Below are 19,938 nucleotides of genomic sequence, written 5' to 3' on the forward strand. Positions count from 1 at the left end.
TAAAAGTGTGTGTTTGTAAAATCTTGATGCACACATTTGTGGGTTATCACGTTTCACTCCCGTATATTATTCGTATTATATTCAGACCTAAATTCCCCATTCATTACTCAAAAAGGTTATACTACAAATGCAACGTTTTTTTATAAGTTTATAAAAATATTTGTTTTGTGATTTTTTTGTAGTTTTTATTATTGTTATGTAATTGCGATCAAAGAAACATTCTAAATATTGTTTCGTTTCAATGTTTACTATTGATAAAATACATCGAAATGCCGTACTTTGTGTGTGTGTGGGGGGGAAGTCATACAGACCCCACGAGAGGCATTTAGTGAAATGAGAAGTATCTTTGGTGAGTAAATGAGTGAGTGAGTGAGTAAATGAGTCTGAGCCAAAGTGGATTCAAATAATTCGTATCTTTATTTACTTTTCTTACTGATATGCAAATTAAGTCGTTGTATTTCTTTAATTTGGACCAATAAAAGTCGTTGTTAACTAACTTGAACTAAATTAGTTCTTCTGTACTCCGTAATACTTTGAAATTTTCCATATGTAATTCTGTATAATGGTTTCACTTGTGCAACTGTTTATCTTTTTGTCCTTCCGAAATGACTCTTGACAGTTACATTAAGAAGCATGTAAAGATCAGTACAACTTATTTTTAGGATTCCTTCGTGAGTGAGTTGGCAGACGTATAGCATTTGTGGCCAATTAGTCTTGGCTCCGAGTTCAAATGGAGAACAATTTCTCTCGGATGTAACTCGAGAAGCGGTTTTTATTCCGCTTTAAGCTTATGTGACCCCTTTCAGCATAACCCAGTTGTTGCATAATAACATCAAGGCGAAACAGACTTATTTCTGTCCATATATAATATAAATATATAGAGCAAAATATTTAAATATTTTTTCAATAAAAACGCTGGTTTTTGCCAACCCTGATAAAAACCCATAAGGTATTGTATTTTTGGCATAGATTGGGAGCTTTCTACCTACCCCATTAGGATACACGGTTGAAAGAAAGCGAAAAAATAAAAACCCAAAATGAGGTGGATACTACGTTCCAAAGTTCATTTCAAAAGGTTCCGCCATCTGTTGTAGTTCTGCAGTATTGTTTTCAAAGTAATGTCATCAGCAGACTCAGCTAACACGGGTCAGAAGTATCTTGTTAATACTGAAATTGAGAGGGAGATTGTTATATTTTAAAATGTCCAGAAGTTGCTTATTTCGTAATAATTGTGACCTATTCTAAGGTAGGCACACATTATGACCTTTTTCAAATGTCATAAAATAAAATGAAAATAAACAGCCGTCATTATTTCACTAAATTTATTTTTTTCAATGTTTTTATGTATAATGTTTAGTAAGATCTCATTTTGTAGCGAGGCAGCCATCGCACGCCAATCGCAAACTGTGGGTCATGCAGCTCGTGTTCCAGCAAGTAGAACAAGTAGTCAGCCAAGAGTAGTTGCACCTGCGACGAGAATTTCAGTTCAAGGAAGCCTGGTAATATATATTCTGATATTTTCAATTCGTTGCATGTTACAGAATCTTTTTTCTGTTGTTGTTTTTATCTGTGGAATGTCGTAATCAAATATTGTGTATAAAAAAACACCACCATCACATAACAGTTTCAACACAATAACTGTGCCTTCATCAGACTTCCACTCCTTCTGGTTACTGCTACAAGCAACTCCCCAATTAGCCAGAATGAGTGGAAGTCTGATGAAGGCACAGTTATTGTGTTGAAACTGTTACCTGATGTTTTTATATATTTTTGGCACATATTCTTGCTCAGTTTGTTGTTTTTTAGTTGGACAATATGGAAACACAGCCTGATAGAATGGTCAAATAATTTATATATGATGGTATTGTCAGGAAAAAAGTTTCGAATGCTAAAAACTTTCTTTTTTCTTTCTTTCTTTCTTTTTTCTTTCTTTCTTTTCTTTCTTTCTTTTTTCTTTCTTTCTTTTTTCTTTCTTTTTTCTTTCTTTCTATATTTCTTTCTTTCTTTCATTCTTTCTTTCTTTTTCTTTCTATCTTTCTTTTTCTCTTTCTTTCTTTTTTTCTTTTTTCTTTTTTTTCTTTCTTTTCTTCTTTCTTTTCTTCTTTCTTTCTTTTTTCTCTTTTTTTCTTTGTTTCTTTTTTTTTCTTTTTCTGTCTTTCTTTTTTCTTTCTTCCTTTTTCTTTCTTTTTCTTCCTTTCTTTCCTTTTTTCTTTCTTTTTTTCTTTCTTTCTTTTTTCTTTCTTTCTTTCTTGTAACGTGAAAGAATAAATGGAATATTGAAACTGAGAGAACTGCAGCGAAACATTAGCAATTACTGTGTGTACAAGAACTAATTATATGTTCATTTCGTATTCATTTACAGAATGAGTGGAAGTCTGATGAAGGCACAGTTATTGTGTTGAAACTGTTACTTGATGTTTTTTTATATTTTTTGTCAGTCTTGCTCACTGTGTTGTTGTTTTTAGTTTAACAATATGAAAACAAAGCCTGATAGAATAGTCAAATAATTTATATAGGATGGTGTTGTCGGGAAAAGGGTTTCGAATGCTAAAAAAAGGAATGTGAAGGCACCTTCTTAAGGATGATGGGTTATTACCTGTACTAAATTGATACTTACTGACAGTTGCTATAAGATGTATATCGTCGCTGCTCTTCGAAAAAACCATTATGTAGAGAACTGCCAGCTTTTTACGAGAACAAACAACGTGCTTTCTCATCATTTACATAAGTAACAGGTGTCATTTTTGTTGCTTTATCACTAGAAAACTTAAAAATTCCTACATAGGAATATAAGGGAAGTTGCAACACGACTTTCTGCACATGTAGCAAATACTTTATATTCGATGAAAATATTACATAGTGATTTTTCGATGTGCAGCGACTATATTCAATACTTAAAAGACAAACTTATTTTTCTTAACATCCATGTATTAAATTTTAACGCATACGCTTTCAAGCCTTCTCTGGGCCTTCCTTGGCGTGTAGTATTCCACTACACAAGCTTCCGACATGATGAAGGGATTTTCCATTCTGGAAGAACTTGTAACTCAATAAAATGAAATCCTGTGTTAGTATTCCGTTATACTGCTAGATTTCTGACAATGCAGGAATGTTTCACTCTGGAGAAACCTGTAAGTGAAATATATTGAAGGCCTATACGGGTACTCCGCTACACGGCTAAACTTCTGAGATGGTAAAAGAAATTTTACACTGAAATATCCATAAAGCTTTTCCTTTTATTTGAGTTAAGAGTTTATCCACAGTGAAAAATCCCTTTATCGTGTCAGAAGTTCGTACCGAAATATTACAGCTCAAGAAAAGTTCAGACAATCTTTGAAAATTTATGTGATAAAGAGGAATGTTAAGGTTTGTCTTTTACTATAACACTTTTGCAAATCTATAACTCTTTCTCTCTCTCTCTCTCTCTCTCTCTTCACAAGTAGACAATTGTATCACACTCATCATTTTTGCTAAGTACTTCACGTTTATACCGCTAGAGGTACACCTGATCGAACAACTGCTGACTAGAGTGCAAACTTCAAAGTACTTTTCTTTCAATTTTCACAACTCAAATCAGTACAATATCGCGTGAAAAGAGTTGTTTTACTTATTGATCCGTCCCGTATATATGTAAATGCGTTACACATCAGAAAACAGTGGAATCATAATAATTACACACATTGAAAAAGATACATTATTCTTATAAGCGCTTTTGTTACCGGTACACAACGTATTACCTGGTGTAACCATGACCTTCTCATGGGCAAGTCATGATAATCGAGACTACATAAATTTTTGACTCGCAATAATTTTACCTACATGTGCCCTTGTCTGAGTTTTCCACAACGTATCGTAAGTGGTTCACAAAGTCGAGCAGAAATAATGTTATTATTATTTTATTTTATTTATTTATTTATTCATTCATTCATTCAGTCAGTCAGTCAGTGAATCAGTCAGTCAGTCAGTCTTTCTTTCTTTCTTTCTTTCTCTTTCTTTCTTTCTTGCTTTCTTTCTTTTTCTTTCTTGCTTTCTCTTTCTTGCTTTCTTGCTTTCTCTTTCTTGCTTTCTTTCTTTCTTCCTTTCTTTATTTATTTATTTCTTGCTTGCTTGCTTTCTTTCTTTCTTTCTTTCGTTCGTTCGTTCGTTCTTGTAACGTGAAAGAGTAAATGGAATATTGAAAGTGAGAGAACTGCAGCGAAACATTAGCAATTACTGTGTGTACAAGAACTAATTATATGTTCATTACGTATTCATTTACACACATTGTGTTCCTCAGCTATAATGAATGAGACTGGTCTTAGCTTCTTGTAATGCCAAGAAGCTTGTCTTAAGTAAACCTGTACATAGTTCATTTTTTTAATGTATTAAAAAATGTCAAAATTCCTAACATATTGGAGTGTATAGGGTGTCACAAAAATTTGTGACAATAATGGATTCCTTACATCCAAAAAAGAAAAAAAGTTCACATGGACCTGTGGTCGGAAGTACATAGTTTCGTAGTTATACGGTGCCAAAAACGTGAAAAAAGAAAGAAATTTAAAGGTCCATAGTCCCATTATTAGAGGACCAATCGTAGTAATCGGGTCAAGATATCACTGAGAAACTAGTATGTGAACTATCCAAATATCCATCTTTAACAACCTCCAGTATTTGCAAAATCATTTATAGAGGCTGTTTGGAAGTACTTGATCACTAGAGACCGGATGTTTAGGCATTAAAAACTTGGAAAATAGGCAGGCAAATAGGCACTTAAAATTTAAAAAAAATAAGCAGTAAAATAGGCACTAAAATGTAACTCGACATAATGAAGATAAATACTCAATACAATTTAAAAAATAGATTCGTCATAAATAGTGTTCAAAGAATATAGCAACATATCTGTTTGTTAATGTCTTCTTTCATTCTATATGTAAAAAGAGAAGCTTGATATGTATTTTATATTATATATATATATATATATATACAGTGGCGGATCCAGGATATGATCAAGGGAGGGGCTAAACCATTATTTGCTGTTTTATCCAGTGTAAAGCAGAATTGAAGCCCATTTTATCCAGTGTAAACCTGAGCGTCAAGGGGGGGGGGCTACAGCCCCGTAGCCCCCCCCTTAGATCCGCCCTTGTGTATATATATATATATATATAATATAAAAATTATATATATTTCCCAATTAAATCTTATTTCAAAGAAAATGCATAGAATACGCAACATTAGGCACTAAAGCAATTATTTAGGCAGTGAGGGGCGAAATAGGCAAAATAAAGTTGGCTTAAATCGAAACTATAATCCCCGATATAAACTTTAAAACGTTATTTTTGATCATATCTTTAGCATTAAAGAATAGGCATTTTGCCTAACATCCGGTCTCTATTGATCACTCTTCACCTACCTCTCTAAAAATTGGTGTACAAATACTGGAACATTCTTAAACATGGATATTTGGATAGTTCACATACCAAATCCTCAGTGATGTCTTGACCTCACTACGGTAGGACCCCTAGTAGTGGAACTATTAAATGTTAAAGTACACTTATTTCACGTTTTCGGCACAATATAACTCCGAAACTATCCACTTTTGAGCACAGGTCTATATGAACTTTTTTATTTTGATGTGAGGAATCTGTCCTTAAAATTTTGTGATACATTTTCGTAACACCCTGTACGGTGTAGCTTTTTATTAACAAATATTGTTTTTGCAGATGATTTTTTTTCTAACCAGAAGAGAGAGTAATTTTCATTGAAAATGCTACTTTTTGTTACACGAACTAATTATCAGAAGCATTTAAAAAAAAATACTGTTGTTTTTGATAATTACAAAACCACGCTTGTTTTTTTCGTAGCAATCCCAGCACCCAGTGTACTTTGAAGTGATTCCCGAAAGACGGGTACATACTGTTGTATGTTCGATATTGTAACTGAAACTCAGTTTTGAGGTAAATACAACACCAGCACTGTTTCACTCACTTGGAATGTTGTGTTCACCTCAGAAGCAAAGACTCACAGCATTGTGTTCTAGTTTATCTTTCAATTTTTAAACACGCGGAGAGAATTTTCTCGTACACTTCTTATTACAATTGTCAAATCTGTTACAGTCCTTTGTACATCTGATCATCATTTTCAACAAAATTTATGTATGTTATATTTCATGTAGACGATTGTTTCTTAGTTCTGTAGTAACATCACTGCATCTCAACAATATCTCCATTGTTATGGTTTATTATATATAGTGTTTGGAGATTGAATACGATATTTATTTATCGAATTAGTGTTGAGCATCTGAAATTCGTTTCACTTGGTTACAACCATAAAAACAATACTGTAGAATCGGTTCCTGTTGGCTTGGGATACGCCGAATCTCGAATTTAGTTCCGATCTTTTAAGTTTCATAGTAGACTCACATCAGATCTAAAAAATGAAATGAAATCTTTAAATTTTACGTTCCACGTTTGTGCCAGTTAGACTAAAGGAGACGATGATGATGAGAAATGAATGAAAAATGTTGGAATGGAGAAAGTGGGACAAAACAGGAGTACTCCGAGAAAACACACGCACACGGTGTTGTCTACCATAAAGCTTACTTGGCGCGAGCTGGGATCGAATCATGGATCCCATGCACCAGAGATGAACGGTCTACCACTGAGCCACCGCGGCTCCCATCATATCACATCTGATGTGATGGTACTTTTTATTTCCACTTATCGTAGGTTCCCGTTTATTTCCGTAACATTGAGAAAATGAGATCTTTAAGTTACGTCCCACGTTTATGCCGGTTAGGCTTAAGGAGACGGTGATGATGAGCGATGAGTGAAATGGTGGAATGAAGTAAGTTGGAGGAAACGAGAGAACCCCGAGAAAACCCACGAGCGCGGTGTTTGTCCACCACAAAGTCCACATGGCGCGAGCTGGAATCGAACCAAAGACCCCAATCACCAGACGTGAACGCTCTGCCACTGAGCCCCTCCCCCCCGTAACATTCAGAGTAATTTATTAATTCTGATACTATGCCACAGCTTTATGCAAATAATCATAATATTTCTAAAATAAAACTTCTTTGTAGCTATGTGATTAGCGTACGCGCCTTCGGCGCGGTAACCTGGCTTCGAATTCCGGTATGTCTTCATGTACTTCGGATCTTATGTTAAGCTGTAGGTCAGAGTCTCATATAGCCTCGATGGTGAACGGGACGCTAAACTCCTAATCAACCACGAACCATTTCTAAAATACTGTACATTAATAATTAACTATTTTACTACTGCTGCAATGATTTCTTTAACTCAACACTGTAATTCATTATCAGTATAACACACGAACATTTTGAGTTCCACTTTATCTCTTTTTGAGTTTCCTAGACAGTATCTAAAGTTTAATTCATACCTTTGACAAAAAAAAGTCACTTCATTTAATTGTGCATGCTTTTTTTTTTCTGAATGTGAAAAAAAAATCTAGTGCTATGCATTTGTAGTTGTGTTATGTACAGTCACGTGCAAAAGTAGGTTGGCTTGTAAGTAACTTTGGAATGATTTATCTTGGTTTCATTACTCACAACGTAAAGAGGAAATAATTTGAAACAAATAATTGAGAAGTTTGATGCAATAAGAGCGTAAGTCTGAAACATGCAGTTGGAGAAAAACGATGTTGAAAATTTAAGTAGTGTTTTTTTTTTTTTTTTTTTTCTTACATGAAAGAATGTAATATGCAGCATTTTATTTCGATATTGAATTGAAATGTTACCAGGAGGCTAAACAAGCATGGCAAAAGCCACAAATGCGTTTGATGCTAAAAGGGCGTAAACTCGTTTACGCCCTTATTACATCAAACTACTCAATTTATAGTAATGGAAACAGAAAACGACCGATTTAAACTTATTTTTACACACCAAACCTATCCAATACCAATGTTTGCGTATTATTGCATTACACTTTTTGTATGTTATAACTATGTGCTGTTAATGAATTAATTTTAGGAAAAACAGTCGAAAGAAAAGGGAAAGAGAATCAATTAACTGGTTGAGTTTAACCTCTGTTTCCAGCACTGGGAGTGGGATTCGAACTACTACTTGAGGGGCGCGGTGGCTCAGTGGTAGAGCGTTCACTTCCGGTGCTTGAGGTTCGTGGTTCGATCCCAGCTCGCGCCGTGTGGTCTTTCTGGTGGACAAACACAGTGCTCGTGGGTTTTCTCGGGGTTCTCCCACTTTCTTCATTTCACCATTTCACTCATCTCTCATTATCACCGTCTCCTTTAGCCTAACCGGCATAACAGTGGGACGTTAAACTTAAAGATTTTTTCGAACTACTACTTGTGTTTATACCTCGTTGGGACCACACACACAGAAAATAGGCGCGTTAGTTACTCCACCACGAAAAAGCACAAAACAGAATGCTCTTACAATATAATTGTATATGTGCCGTCATATTTTTATTTAATGGTGGATCATATGCATATTGCTTTCACGTGCACTGTAGAGTAAAAGTTTCAAACAATTCAAATAAAATATTTAAAAAATGAATAAAATTTAAATCAAAATAATTAATTAATTAAAGAGATACTTGATAGATATGTGCCAAGTTGTACTCTGAGAATTCAGCATTCATTTACTTTTAATGAAATGCTTGAGTTTTACGTCCCACGGTTATGCCGGTTAGGCTAAAGGAGACGGTGATGATGAGAGATGAGTGAAATGGTGGAATGAAGAAAGTAGGAGGAAACGGGAGAACCCCGAGAAAACCCACGAGCACGGTGTTTGTCCACCACAAAGTTCACTTGGCGGGGGCTGGGATCAAACCCGGGACCCCAAGCACCAGAGGTGAACGCTCTACCACTGAGCCACCGCGCCCCCTTACTTTTAATGTATCTGCACATAAACACTCATATGTAGCATGTATTGATACATCGATTGGCGAGAAATTGTGATACTTCCATCAGATAAAGAACTAAAGCTTCTCTGTATTATTATTATTATTATTAGTAGTAGTAGTAGTAGTAGTAGTAGTAGTAGTAGTAGTAGTAGTAGTAGTAGTAGTAGTAGTAGTAATAATAATAATAATAATAATAATAATAATAATTATTATTATTATTATTATTATTATTGTATATGTGTCGTGATATTTGTATTTAATGGTGGATCATATGCATATTGCTTTCACATGCACTTTAGAGTCAGGAAAGTAATCGTTCATATCTCTAACACAATCGGGACGAGCGATTGGCACAACTTTCCCTTTGCTTTACATTTACATTTTTATTACAAGCTTTGGAGTTTCGGCCGATGCTTTTAAGCGAGTCTTTGCTACGTATTTTGGAAAAACACGCTCACAGAAAAAAAAAAAGGTTCGTCCTCCACGAAAATTATTCATCCGCAAAGAGTTAACATCCCTCTGACCAGAACAATTGTAAACTATTCTAATTGATATAAACGTTAGAAGCAGTGGCGGCTCGTACTGTCATTAACAAAGCGTGCTACAATATATATATATATATATATATATATATATATATATATATATATATATATATATATATATATATATATATATATATATACGTGTATTTACCCACTGAAAGCGAAAGTTGATATCCATCCTTCGATTCTTAATGTTGGCAAACTTTTCTATCACCCTGGAGTTGAAATCTAGCATGTTGTTGATCAAACTTTTTTCTACCGAGAGCATGACGAGGGCAATAACCTTCCTGACCTACGGAAATTCCTCAAGAATGTCTTAATTCTCTTTAGAGACGAAAACATCTCTCAGGCTCTGCTGTGGACATTGGTATGGTCACTATTATTTGCAAAAGGGTTGTTATTTCGCTAAAATTGTCCTGTAAATTGTTTTTAAAGATAAGCTGACAGAACCAAAAGCTCAGTGCGAAGTCACTGCTTACCTAACATTGGGTAGCTTTCAACCGCAGTGTCCAGAAATGTTCCGGAAAAATCACTAAAATTTGCAGAATCCAGAAGTTTGGCGGCATCCAAATGGCTTGTTTTCTCAAATCGATTTCGTGCATCCGCAGAAATGCGATCACAAACTTCTTTGGCACTGGGTACTCTGCAAGATATAATCCGCCCATATTTGTTTTACCAACTGTTGGAAGAAACATATCACTTGTCCTAATATTGTCTGTGTCATTCTGAATTTTCTCAATGGCTTCAATGAAATATTTAAGTGCTGTTTGTACTTTAATGGTAGGCCTGCAGTGAATTTGATTATAGAAAATATTCACATGCGGCATTATTTTGTGAAAGAATTTTAACCAAAACATGAATTTCCTGTGTTGGATTTCTCTAGTTCTGAAAAACACTCTTTCGAAACATTTTAATTTTCATAGATGGAATTGACGGTTCGTGACTTGAAATTACATCGAGTAGCTGACCCACTCGGAATACGTCGTACAGACACTTTTTCCAAAACAGATACACGCTGTGGGGAGCAGGAGGAAAAATGTGGAAAATCCTGAAAGACTACAGGAAAAAAAAAAAAAAAAAAACTTGTCGATTGATTTTGAGATGCAGTTCTTCCCATTATCAAATTTAATTGGTTAACAATGGACGTAGTGTGCCAAAGGAAAGTGTTCTTTAATATTAGATTGTACGCCATTAATTGATCCCTTATTACCGATGCCCCATTAAATGTGTGCGCTATAATTTTGCTACGATCTGAATCTGTGTCAAAAATGTTCAATTAATTTCCCGACAATTCTGGGCTCCCGGACCTTTAGGATTAAAGAAAATAAAAAAGAGGAGAAAAGACAGAACCGAGCGGCGAGCGCCGCCAGTAAGCAGAAGAAAGCGAGAAAGAGGAATACTTGGCGCTTGCGCAGAATTTCTTCGGGCTCAACTTAACACAGCACGGTGGAAGCTACTCTGGGTGTAAAATAAGGAAAGTGGACAAGGCATATTGAGATCTTTGCTCCATGCTAGAGATATATTTGTTGAGAAGGCTTGTATAGTTCAAGCGGGCTCCATTCAGTACAGCCCGCTCGGTTCGTTAGTACAACTTCCACACTGCTGAAGGCACTGATATCGCGCTCCACGCTCGAAAAAGAAGATCGTCATGGGGAAAGTTCTGTATTTTGTTAATTGATGAACAGTTTAAACGAATACATGAAAATTTTTTGAACTAAAATTAGTCTAACACAAATACACAAACATAGGAAGCGTGCTGTAGCCCGGTAGCCCTACGTCAGAAACCGCTACTGGTTAGAAGGAACAAATACATACATGTCTCCTTTCTTCTTATAAGTCTGTTAGTGGGGGGAAAACATGATTTTCTAGAGAAAGATAGTGGAATCTGTGTTTTGCATGTGTGTACCGTGAGTACATTGCACGACTGAAATTTTGAGATGAGCTCTGATTATGCCATACGTTAGGTCGGTAATTGTTTGCAGAAGAAACAAAAAGATTGAAAATTCAGTTACAAGTTGTAGGTCGATTTGAAATTCTTTGTTACCAATTATATATGTAAAGCGTATGTTCAAGTGTTAATCGTCATTTTCAATATGCTTTTTAGACACACTATCACGTGCTTTATCATGCTTTCAGAATGTTTGATGTTGTTATTATTAGTATTTAAATTACTTGCTTGTAGTTTATATATATTAGAATCTGCTTGAAAACTTGTAAGGGAATGCATGTTGTATGTATAGAGATGGAAAGTTAAGTTCCTCTGGGAAATTTCTTGTAGCTTTTTTCAGTTCTACAGGGAATAAGGGAGAAAAAAAAGTACGAAGAAGAGACATGTATCGATTGATAGACTTGATCTGGCCTAGCTAACGTAAATTGTCATGCGTAGTTTTTGAGATATCAATAAATAAAATCTCCTTTGTTAACATGAAAAAAGATTCTAAACGAGAATAAATCAGATATACAGTCGTGGCCAAATGTTTGGAACACCTTGCCGAAAACGGTATATTTACACTGAAATGTAAATTAATATATATACCTAAAGCCATTACTGAAGGCATAACAAATAGAAAGAAGTATATATATATATATATATATATATATATATATATATATATATATATACTGTTATGCCTTCAGTCATGTAGGACAATGATAAATGAAAGAACGCATATAACAACACAACACAATTTTCCCGACATTCTCCCAATTTTTCCTGTTCAAGTACGTTATGGGCACTTCTGGAAAGCTTGTTTCATGCTGAAGAGAATTAACTATAAACCATGACTCAGTGTTGATGCCTATTTTCACTGGGAGTCTAACGATTTTCTTTATACTAACAGGGTTTAATGGGCCCCAGGGGACTTACTCCTTTGTCCCATGACACCTAACTTTTTGTGCATGAACATATCTTTGTTATGTTTATCGAATGGATTAGGTTTGATTCGGATGTCCGGATCACAGGTTCATGTCCGTTTCTTGTAAACTTCTTTTTATTATATCAATCACTGAATAAAGTATTCCATAATCAAATGTTGTGCTTTGAAGACAAACCGTCACAGGGTTAAGAATTTAAATATCTTAGTGATATGCGCTTCATAATCAGTTAATTGTTCGAACAAACCTTTACATGTAGTATCGCCATACGAATCTTGGTCTGTACTCAGTACATAAAGGGTTTGTTTGATCACATGAAAACAGAACAGCACAGTTCTTAGAGCATCGTATTTACTTGTCCATCTAGTAGGATCCACTCTTTTTAACCACTTTCTCACTGGTCAGACTTCTGTAAGTTGTCCGTAAGTGTGGGGACGGGGAAGCATTTTCATTTGACTCTAAAAATAATTGTTTTTCTGTTTGTAAATTTTTTTTTTCACTCCTGTATAAATAAGTAAATAAGTGAATTTTCGTTATGTATGTGTTTAAAGATGATTGCCTACTCGTACTGGCAAAAATTTTTGGCATACTTAGAAAATTATGGAGAGAGGAGTTTGATTATATTTGTTAAATGGTTTTGTATTTAATCGGGAAAAATCAGATTACAAGGCAGAAAAAACATTCATTAAAATGGTTATGGTATTATGGAGGCGGGATGGGGGGAAGAAGAGGGAGTAGGAAGGTATAATAATTGAGAAATTCACTGAGTTTTTCCCTGCTTCTGTCTTTGCGAAAAATGAGGCAATTTTAATTATTTTACATTAAAAGATCGCCCCCCAAAAAATTTTAATGACGCCGTTGGCGTCATGTTTCCCCCTTGTGGGCACCTCTGTGCTGATATGAACTCTAGTCTCCCATAGTTGCCTCTTTTAGTTTTGGATGGCGTGTGTCAGTTTACCTGGAAGAAAATAAAAAGTTAGAATAAAAATTGATTACAAAAAAATTCTACTTAAACATGAATTATATCAAAACAAGCACATTCTTAAATTTTAAAGTGCATTTACTAAAGTACATTTAAATTTTAAAGTACAGTTACTAAAATAAACTGTATTCATAAAGCACCCACGCATGTAATTGGTTTGTAGCATGCACCAGTTCACTACACATGTTTGTAGCATGCAGCAGTGCAGCAAAATATACACGGCAAACAGAAAAAGCAAAATTACGTTTTAAAAATAAGTTACATTGGTTTCTGTTACATGACTGAAGGCATAACGAAATGAAGAAGTGAAAAAAGTAACTCCAAAACCATTAATTTACATCTTTAGTGTAAATAATACTGTTTTCAGCAAGGTTCTTTCAAACTTTTGACCACGACTGTACGTAAAACATACCCCCATCAAGTCTCCCATTTCGGGTACAAGGTAGAAATGTATTCAATAAGTTCTGTATACCTTCAAATTACATTCTTAATTTTTTTTTAATGTCCTAAGTTTAACATTTGACAATTAAAAAGTTTGCTTTTAGTGATTGTAATTAAGAGCATAAGATTCTGTGTTGTATTACAGATGCGTTTAATAAGTAGAGTTCTTATACTCTTGTATTTTCCGGAATTGTTCCTTATTACAAGGTTGTGTCCGCATCCCGACAAAAGTCATCGGAACGCAGAATTGTTCCGTAATTCGTGAATTTTGTGTTCAACCTCCCATTCTTACAATTATAGTATTGGATTAAAAGAAAGCCTAAATATAAGGTTCGTATACGTTCCGTATTACAAGGTTTTGTCCTGGCGTCCTGACAAAACTCTTCGGAACGCAGAATTGTCCATTAATTTGTGGATTTGTGTTGAAGACTCAGTCTTAAATTAAAACATATAATTCTCAAGAAATAATAGCTCTTGTCATGAAAAATGCATCATATTAACTGTCCTGGGTGTACTGTTTTATTGCGAGAATAGCTCCACTAGCGGTCGCGGTATAATTAAGCGCAGCGTGCTTGGTATGACTGATCCGCTATGTGACGAATATTGTTATTATTTCATTTGCCTTAAAATACGTAGGAGAAAGTATGTTTCAGAAAAACTTAGGATTGGAAATTTTTCTATTGTATCATGTAGTTGCGATGGAAAAGTATCTCCTATGAACTCTACTAATAAACCAAGTTTTATGGATATGAAAATAGAAAGAGAATAAATAATATTCAATGCCTAGTTGAATGATTTGTGCCACTTTTGTAGTTTAGAGTATTACTGTTTCTAACTTGGACATATTAATTTGATTGTTGTTGGAAACCTAAAAGGGTACAGGTCTGGTCATTCACTTTTTCAATATTTGTAAGTTGTTGTATTCTCACTTAAAGAGGATCTGGTGTGTAAATATTCCTTTTTTTCTTCTTTCATTTATATATATATATATATATATATATATATATATATATATATATCGGGTGTTCTAAAATTAGTGACCACAGCGCACTATTCTACATGCCAAAATAAAGCGAATATGTTATATGATGGTATGTTCTCCGAGGCATTATTCAGCCGCTATGGGGAATCAAAATTTCACAATGTGGCAGCGTCGCAGATTAACTAGGACTCATTAGCATTACTCTACGAGTACAACAAGGAGTTGAATCGATTGCTATACTAATAAGTGATGCTAGTGTCAATCAATATCGACTTTAGCTGCCATGTGGAAAAATCGATTTAATTATTTGATAGATTGGTAGATCTAATCTATGGTTCTTTATTTGCGACGTTGCCACATACTGCAATTTGTGTCTCCAGACAAAGACTCGAAAGGTATATATATATATATATATATATATATATATATATGAAGGGTCCAGGGGAAGAATATGATAAGTCACATTTTGCAAATTTTACAGTACAACAAATTTAAAGTTTGAAGTTATATATTTTTCAAAATGTCATTACAATGCAATGCTTATTGTTGTTAACATTCATTTTAGTTATATCTTATTGTGATTGGATTTTATAAAGTATGAAAAATAATATAGTAGTAACACTTTTTTAACATAATATAGTATAGTAACTTAATATAGTAGTAGTAAGAATATAGTAGTAATAAAAAAGTATTATGCTTTGTTTATCGGACTTATCAGAGTTTTCCCCAAATAATCAGTACTGTCTTGATACTGATGATTATTTTATTCGCAAGATTGCTGTAAGAAATATAATAAAAACACATCTTTGTAACACTTGTACATATTATGAAGTCTTTTCAATGGTGGTTTCTTGATTTACTTTGCCTTTGGAAGGTTTGTGTAGTACTCCACTGCCTTTAAAGAGCAATAGTTTTTCAGTGACTGGAAATCTGCATATTTTTCTTGAGATATCTCCAGGAACCCTAAAAATGATAGGCCTAGAAGAGTTATGCTTTTAAAATTAGTTGAGGTGAAAACAAGATATGTTAGAGACAGTATATAGAAGTAGTGCTGTCAATCGGGTCGATTCTGACCCGAATCGGGTCAGCTCTTTTCAAGTCACTGGTTGGTCAGCTCGGGTCATGGATAGTCAGCTAGGGTCGTGTTACGGGTCAGTCGAGTCAGCTCGGATCGGGTCACGTGTCAGGTTGGTTTGAACCTTTTTGTTTCGGGTAAGGTTCCGGTCGGATTTTGGGTCAACTTGAACCGACCCGAAACAAAAATGTTCGACATAACCTGACCCGAGCTGACTCGACCGACCCGTAACACGATCCTAGCTGAATCTACTCATGACCCGAGCTTCCCAACCAGTGGCCCGAAAATAGCTGGTCCGGCTCGAGTCGGAATCGACCCGATTGAGAGCACTGTTTATAAGCTAAGTTAAACATTTGTAGGTTAGTTTACGTTAGGGTAGGTTACGTTAGTTATTCTGTAACCTGTAATACGTTAAAACTTGCCATCATAGGCCGAGGATTACCAGTATTTTTCAAATGTTTCGCAAGATCATCAACTTTCCCGCGACCAATACCATGAGGTGAAGCGAATGCAGCCTTTACAAACAATGACCTCTGTCTATCCTTCTTGTACCACCCGCAGCCGGTATGAATATGATGCATCACAATAAGACGTTTCACTCTCGTTTTTCCTAGGCCTACGTCTCTGCACAGGTACTATTACAATTAGGCCTGACATGTATATGTTAATTTCATCATTTGACACCATTTCGTTCATTCGTCTAATGATTTTTGTTTTCCTAGATCATTAACCTTCTCAAAACGTCGTTTGCAGGTGTACTCTGGGCCGGTCTCATGGCTCTGTCGTTTTAGTTTTGCATTACATCTCGAATTCTTCCATATGAAGGTTTTTTTTCTTAGATGTTGAAGGTGGAGCAGATTCTTCTTTACTCAGGGATTCATAAATGCTTTGTAGATCATTACCACTGACCACAACAACTAAAGAAACCCACGTTTTATTGTAAACTTCACGTTAACTAGAGCGCGTTTCTGAACGGAGACTGTGAACAAGTAATTTCTTAAATGGCCGATATCAATGCTGCCAGTTGTACAACACAACAAGAACCTGGACTTAACAGCGTTTTCCCCAGAAGGTCGTGGACTTAACATATTCTTCCCCAGGATGGGTTTTCTTTACTCGTAAATATTTTCGGACTTATCATAGTGTTCCCCTCGTCATTAAATCAACAGAAACTTCCGTTTTCATAGAACAACACTGTATCAAAAACAAAAAATATCGATTTTTGGACTTATCAGTTTCTTCCCCTGGACCCTTCATATATGTTCTAGCTATTATAGCTTGTGTTATAAAATTGGTAGCGTCTGTACGAGGTGTGATCTTTCAGCTTCCGATAAGCTAAAAAAGAAAGTGTGTTTACTTATACAGTAGCGATGCTGTTTCCTTCCTGTTGTGTGAGTTCCCTCGTGATTGTATGGATAACGATCTGTTCTTTGTCGCGGAAGCCTCGAGTTCGATTCTCGACGACAGTGGTTCGGATTCCATTTTAAGCTGAGGTTCATGTCTAATATGGCCTCGGTGCTAAAGTGGACGCTGAACTATAGTGCAAAAACCTTTCTTGTAAACTCACAGTTATTTAGAAGCGTGTCACTGTCAGAAATTGTGCTAGAAGCAGTGGCTGTTCTTCAGGGAAGTCAGAGTAAAAGCTAAGATTTTATGATTGCAAACTAAGGGAAATAGTTTACCTAAAGTTCTAATTCTTATATGAAACAGTTAGAGCATTAGGTAACTTTCTTCCCTTAGTTTGTAGTTATGTTAAAACATTAGGTAACTTGCCTTCCCTTAGTTTATAGTGATAAGTTAGAACATTAGGTAACTTGCCTTCCCTTAGTTTGTAGTGATAAGTTAGAACATTAGGTAACTTGTCTTCCCTTAGCTTGTAGTGATAAGTTACAACGTTAGGTAACTTTTCCCCTTAGTTTGTAGTGATAAGTTAGAACATTAGGTAACTTGCCTTCCCTTAGCTTGTAGTGATAAGTTACAACGTTAGGTAACTTTTCCCTTAGTTTGTAGTGATAAGTTAGAACATTAGGTAACTTGCCTTCCCTTAGCTTGTAGTGATAAGTTACAACGTTAGGTAACTTTTTCCCTTAGTTTGTAGTGATAAGTTAGAACATTAGGTAACTTGCCTTCCCTTAGCTTGTAGTGATAAGTTACAACGTTAGGTAACTTTTTCCCTTAGTTTGTAGTGATAAGTTAGAACATTAGGTAACTTGCCTTCCCTTAGCTTGTAGTGATAAGTTACAACGTTAGGTAACTTTTTCCCTTAGTTTGTAGTGATAAGTTAGAACATTAGGTAACTTGCCTTCCCTTAGCTTGTAGTGATAAGTTACAACGTTAGGTAACTTTTTCCCTTAGTTTGTAGTGATAAGTTAGAACATTAGGTAACTTGCCTTCCCTTAGCTTGTAGTGATAAGTTACAACGTTAGGTAACTTTTTCCCTTAGTTTGTAGTGATAAGTTAGAACATTAGGTAACTTGCCTTCCCTTAGCTTGTAGTGATAAGTTACAACGTTAGGTAACTTTTTCCCTTAGTTTGTAGTGATAAGTTAGAACATTAGGTAACTTGCCTTCCCTTAGCTTGTAGTGATAAGTTACAACGTTAGGTAACTTTTTCCCTTAGTTTGTAGTGATAAGTTAGAACATTAGGTAACTTGCCTTCCCTTTAGCTTGTAGTGATAAGTTACAACGTTAGGTAACTTTTTCCCTTAGTTTGTAGTGATAAGTTAGAACATTAGGTAACTTTTCTTCTCATAGCTTGCAGCGATAAAATTGTAGTTGTTCCATAGGCGACTATCCTTAAGATTCGCCACTGGGTGAAACCTGTTTTCAGAAACGTTGTACAGTATTTTTGCTAGTTTGATTACGTTTCAATGGTAATATCAGAAGCGAGGTTATTTGTTCCTGTCACGTTGAGCCATGGTTGATAATGTGTACATTAAAAATTCAAATTAAAATTTCCATGAACTGAAGTTCAAATATAAATTCGACAAAATTAAAGGTTAAAATATCTTCACTGACAGAGATAGATTAAAAGTCTTGATTGACAGAAGTAATTGTGGTAGTGAAACGATGCTTTACTAGGTAACAGGCAATGCATGGTTAGATCAGTAGCTCAGTGAACAAATACTTTGGATAGAAGTTAACAGGTGTTGTTTCAAGGACCATGATTCATTGTCACCTCAGTTCATATAATTATCGAGGATATGGAAGCGTTCCTTTGGCTTTCCCGGAAGCTTCTTAGAAAGAAATGCTGACTATTATGAAAGAGATCGATTGTCGGCGTTTCCGTGGGATACGATTATGCCTCCTTTAAGCACTCCTTTAAGAAATTGTTTATGTAATCATTGAGAACCTGCAGTTCAATCCAAGATCAAAGCCTCATTTAATTATTCAAAGTTGATAGTATATACTCATCTCAGTGTGAGACTTAGATATTGTTTGGTACAAATTATTGGTACTTTTTTGCAGTATTGTACATAAATACGTAAAGATTGCCTCACTTTAGTCATCAGTTCACCAGATGTTAGGCATTTTGCCTATATCTTAACGATAGAGATATCATAAAAATGAACGTGCTGAAGTTCATTTGGAGGATCTGTACTTCAATTACAGCAAACTTTATTGTGCCCATTTTTGCCTCTTTTGCCCTATAATGCCTGTATTATTACCCAAATGCTAGACGTTGCCTATTCATTGCCTTTATATATATATATATATATATATATATATATATATATATATATATATATATATATATATATATATATATATATATATATATAAAGGCAATGAATAAAGGACTTCATTGAGAAAACTTCATACATCTCTTGCTTTAATGAAGGTCTTTTTCTGTTCCAAGAAATATTTGAAAAATCAAACTAACATATGCCTCCTCCTATGCATGGAAAGAATACTACCGCGAGAAATGTGAGCGAGCTATTGCGGCCAATACGGACTTTTAAAAAATTAAAGACAACTGAACAAGTGCTCAAAGATAATTAAATATACCAATGAATTTGATCTACACGCTGTCGCGTGCTTTGAAAATGTCCCGATTACATCAATGCAATAGAAGATGCGTACCAAAAATGCATGCCGTTTACATACAAGTCCGGTCACGTTAATATTTGGGTGAGACTTTTCTTCAATGTCCAACGTAATCTCTGTCCACTTCTACATATCGTC

The 19,938-nt window shown here is 35.0% G+C and overlaps 1 protein-coding gene across 2 annotated transcripts in view; it reads left to right on the forward strand.

Annotated features, from left to right (window-relative positions):
• LOC145670526 (AN1-type zinc finger protein 2A-like) overlaps positions 1–19,938 on the forward strand; it is a 57,072-nt gene that overhangs the window by 23,333 nt on the left and 13,801 nt on the right. For both annotated transcript variants that reach the window (XM_081739304.1, XM_081739303.1), the window contains exon 5: positions 1,376–1,499. In XM_081739304.1, coding sequence (XP_081595430.1) covers positions 1,376–1,499 — 124 coding nt within the window. The remainder of the gene's footprint in view (positions 1–1,375; positions 1,500–19,938) is intronic.

The sequence above is a fragment of the Thermobia domestica genome, chromosome 14, assembly GCF_964235325.1.
Source record: "Thermobia domestica chromosome 14, izTheDome1.hap1.1, whole genome shotgun sequence".
NCBI classification, from domain to species: Eukaryota; Metazoa; Arthropoda; class Insecta; order Zygentoma; family Lepismatidae; genus Thermobia; species Thermobia domestica.